Source organism: Mastacembelus armatus, chromosome 19 (genome assembly GCF_900324485.2).
Source record: "Mastacembelus armatus chromosome 19, fMasArm1.2, whole genome shotgun sequence".
In the NCBI taxonomy this organism is placed as follows: Eukaryota; Metazoa; Chordata; class Actinopteri; order Synbranchiformes; family Mastacembelidae; genus Mastacembelus; species Mastacembelus armatus.
The window spans coordinates 6,697,404-6,701,499 of record NC_046651.1 but is presented as its reverse complement, the minus strand read 5'-3'; the positions used below and the strand labels follow the sequence as shown (position 1 = coordinate 6,701,499).

Below are 4,096 nucleotides of genomic sequence, written 5' to 3'. Positions count from 1 at the left end.
AAACAGTTACTCATCACCTGTTTTTGGTGCATAGTCTACAAGGATATGTGGGCCAGAGGTTATCTTAGTGGAGTGGAAAGCAACCCTAGATCTTTATTGTTTGGCAACTATTCCTGCCCTTCCAGCTTCTGATTGACTAAACACACCTGATCCAGTGGGTAGGGCAGGCTACCCACTGCGTTAAATGTATAAACTGCATGATATGTTTCTGCAGTGCCAAGAAGATAGAGAGAGAGAACGACACAGAGATAACTCATTAGACAATTGCCACTGTCTGAGTTTGGCTGCTGACATTCTGCTTAGGTCTTACTTGGGACAATGACTGAGGCTGAGCTATACATGGTGTATAAAGGGGTCTACTTGCCTTCAACTGTGCACTCTCCACAAAGCCTCAAATACTATGAGGACTTTACTTTCCGCCCAGATGATATTCTCATTGCAACATACCCCAAGTCAGGTGAGTTACTGCTAATTATCAAATGAGCGCACCAGTATCAGAATGAACATGTCTTTATATCATGTCAAATGTACATTATGTATTCTGGATTAGCATCAACTCTCAAGTACTGAGGGTCAGTATTTACAAATTAACCAGCTCAGCTCAAAACTGGTTCTTATTCTCACTCTCTCTGTAAAAACACACAACAAAAACCAGGTCATGGCACTGTCAACCAGTTCATCATCATTAAGTGAACGGTGTTAGCCCACAAGCCACCATGACGTTGAAAAGATAAGACTGGCTGACATCTAAATTATCTTGGTTGGCAGATCTTCAAACACATGATGCAGCTAAACTAAGCATAGTCAGACATGGAAGTGAAAGTGACCCCAAACACCCTTGTTGTTGGTTCCATATGTGATTTGTTCTCAGTAGATTTTCATTTGTGCACAGTTCCTGAGAACATCCCATTACTGGTTATTTTCCAATAGCTCTCAATTTGGATGGGCAATCAAAAGTGCCATACTGAGTAATGTGAAAAGTGGTGTAAAGCCTTAGACAAATTTACTGAAGTGATCTGACTGATTTATAGTTTAAGGAGCAAAATTATAAAATTAAAAGGACTCAGGAGATGGCTGAAGATAACCTCCACTGTTCAGGCACGACGTGGCTGCAGGAGATTGTCCCTCTGATCGTGAGCGGAGGAGATCCAGCCTCTGTTGAGACTGTTCCTAACTGGACCCGTGTTCCCTGGCTGGAGGTGAATGAGACCTGTAACCTTTACCTCACAAACAGGCCATCTCCACGCTTTTGTTCTACACACTTCCACTACAGCATGATGCCACCAAGCTTCTTTGAAGTAAAGCCAAGGGTAAGTCTGCCGCATATCATGGATCATTAAGGCCAGTAGTCCTGTGTTGCAAAAAAATATAAACAGTTTGGAGGTCTGGGGTGATTATTGTAGCTGATTCTGGCATCCAAAATTAGAATATCAGCAAAAGTAGATTCAGATTCTGGTCTACAAGTACTATAAATAAAATGATGGAGCCGGTTGTACCAGATGTTCCTAAATTCTAGGAACTAGGAACCTAACTAGGAACTAGGAACCTAAAATCAATGCTTCCTCATTGAGATTTACAAATCACAAATTTTAAAACAATTGCAACACAAAAGCTATAATTGATCTTAGACATTAGACACTAAATAACTAAACCTTGTGGCTGCCAGGTTTACGTTTTGACTAGCTGCTTGAATCAAATGTCAAACTGATATGAAAATCAGTCAGACATAATTAAAGATTAAAACGATTCCCAGTTATGCAGGATAGGAGAAGACCAGTTGTGAACAGGAATGAGTGCTCAAAAGCCTGTGAATGATTAATGAATGTCCTACCATCACTGCAGGTCATTTATGTCATGAGGAACCCCAAGGATGTGTTTACCTCTGCCTTCCACTTTTATGGGGCCACCTCCTTCCATGTGCACCCAGGCCCACAGAGCGAGTTCCTCCACAACTTCCTTAAAGGAAAAGGTTGTTTTCATTAGTGACAGTGACCTTCAACTCAAATGTGTCTTAGGAAACAGCTGTTGTCAAACAAATGCGCAGTGGTCAAAGATCATGAAGTTTACTGCACAAGGATTATCATTAATAATTAGTAGTTATTTAAACGTTGAATTGAATCCATGTGATTTTTTTTTCTAGTTGCTTATGGCTCATGGTTTGACCATGTAAAGGGTTGGCTGAATGCTGAAGACAAGGAGAACATAATGTTCATCTCCTATGAAGAACTGATTGTGGTGAGGCCTAACTTTTTCCATTAAGAACACACAACCATATTGAGAAACCCACTGCAGCAGTGTGATCTAAGCTTCTGTGTGGTGCAGGACCTGAAGGACTCCGTGACCAGAATCGCTCAGTTCCTGGAGAAACCTCTGGAGGCCGAGGTAATAGAGAAGATAGCAGACCGATGTTTGTTCAAGAACATGAAGCAGAACAAGATGTCGAACTATTCTGTTGTTCCTCGTGAATTCATGGACCAGACAAAGTCTGAGTTTCTCAGAAAAGGTGTGTTTCAATACATAATCTATTGACAGCATACTCACTAGATGTGGTTTATAGAGCTACAAAAACTGGTGATCTACTGTACCTTTACAATACTGCAGTATGCAGGGAGGCAAAATTCATGCTGTATTTTCAGATACCAAACCATAATAGTTATTTCAAAATAAGGTCAGAATTTAAAATACAATTTCTTCAAATCTTATATAAACCCTCTTTTTGTGCGTTTTCTTTCAGGAATTTCCGGAGACTGGAAAAACCAACTATCAGCTGCAGAAGCAGAGTACTTCGATAAGGTTTACAAAGACAAAATGAAGGATGTCAATTATAAATTTGTATGGGATTAAAATATGTATTAATAACATACCTAATGAAAGTCATTGCAGCTTGACAAAAACAAACCTGTAGAGTTGCAGTAACTATGACTGACCTTAATGATAAAACGCTTACGTTAGGATGTAGACACTAAAACGCAAATAAATGAAACAATTCAAATAGTCCTGTAACAAGAGGACATGGCAATACTACTGAAACTGTGTGACTATTTGTTCAAATCGCTTAAATGACTTGCGTTTACATTTTTCAAATAGATAACTAGCATCAGCTTGTTATTCGACTGCAAAGCATCTCATGACATTGGAAATAAAATGAATATAATACTGAGAAGTGCTTTTTACAGCAGCAGTGTTTTTTTCCCCCTGTTAAACTGGTTTGTCATTTAAAACCAAACTGCAAGCTGCATTCATGGGATCAGTACAAGGTCTAAAACATCTAAGCTTGTAAATTTCTAAATCCAGTAATGACCCAATATAAAAGAATGAATTTGAATCCTGTGATTGTGTAATATACCTGACATTACACAACACAGAATCCAGAATAGGACTTGGTTGTACATGGTATTTGTAAATACAACACTACATTTGCGTGTAAAGTCTGTCAAGGAGACATTAATAAGACAGATGGATTAAACTGTACATGAAAGGGAACATTTGACAGTGCAAGTAGCAAGGGAGCGTGACTATAGCACTTATAAGTAAAATAAAATAAACAAATAAAATAGAAAATTCCACACATACAAAGTGAGATAAGAAGCTACATTGCCAATAAAAAGACACTATAAGATAAGATAAACTTTATTAATCCAAGTACTCACCAACAACATGTAACAACCATCACATATCAGTTCATTTTATCCAAACGATGAGTGAAAAAAAGGAAAAATAAAAGAACTAAATTTGATAACTGGAATTGCTGAATCAAAAGCAGACTATACTGTATGAGACCAACTTTACAATGTGAGAGTTGATGTAGGCTGCTCTTACTTTGAAAGCATACTGTGCTCATTTAGTTTGCTTTCTCAGGCTCAAGTCAATTATTCACTGCAACACTGCATCAAATATACGCATCAATTATTAAAGTCTTGCTAATAAAATGTAAGTTAAAAGGCTGTAAAACTACACTGAACAGGTAAGCCACGCTACCCAAATGAACCAGGGCATAGCTCATTTCATAGTGCATTTTTGTCTTTTCAACAACCACATTCTTAAATCAAGGTCAATACCCTGAACTTGAACATTCAGCAGACTATCATTCATGTAG

General features: G+C 38.3%; 1 protein-coding gene across 1 annotated transcript; it reads left to right on the top strand.

Annotated features, from left to right (window-relative positions):
* Positions 1 to 225: 225 nt before the first annotated feature.
* Positions 226 to 3,014, top strand: LOC113135616 (sulfotransferase 2B1-like). The gene is made up of 6 exons (XM_026315801.1): positions 226 to 457; positions 1,099 to 1,310; positions 1,843 to 1,969; positions 2,141 to 2,235; positions 2,323 to 2,503; positions 2,735 to 3,014. Exons 1-6 carry the CDS (start codon positions 319 to 321, stop codon positions 2,842 to 2,844), a joined length of 864 nt encoding a protein of 287 aa, XP_026171586.1. The 5' UTR covers positions 226 to 318; the 3' UTR covers positions 2,845 to 3,014.
* Positions 3,015 to 4,096: the final 1,082 nt, after the last annotated feature.

Excerpts from the sequence above, each read along its gene's own strand:
- LOC113135616 (XM_026315801.1), top strand. The coding sequence starts at position 319 with ATGACTGAGGCTGAGCTATACATGGTGTATAAAGGGGTCTACTTGCCT. Across the intron at positions 1,970-2,140 it reads CAACTTCCTTAAAGGAAAAG|TTGCTTATGGCTCATGGTTT; the intron begins GTTGTTTTCATT and ends TTTTTTTTCTAG. Across the intron at positions 2,504-2,734 it reads GTCTGAGTTTCTCAGAAAAG|GAATTTCCGGAGACTGGAAA; the intron begins GTGTGTTTCAAT and ends GTTTTCTTTCAG.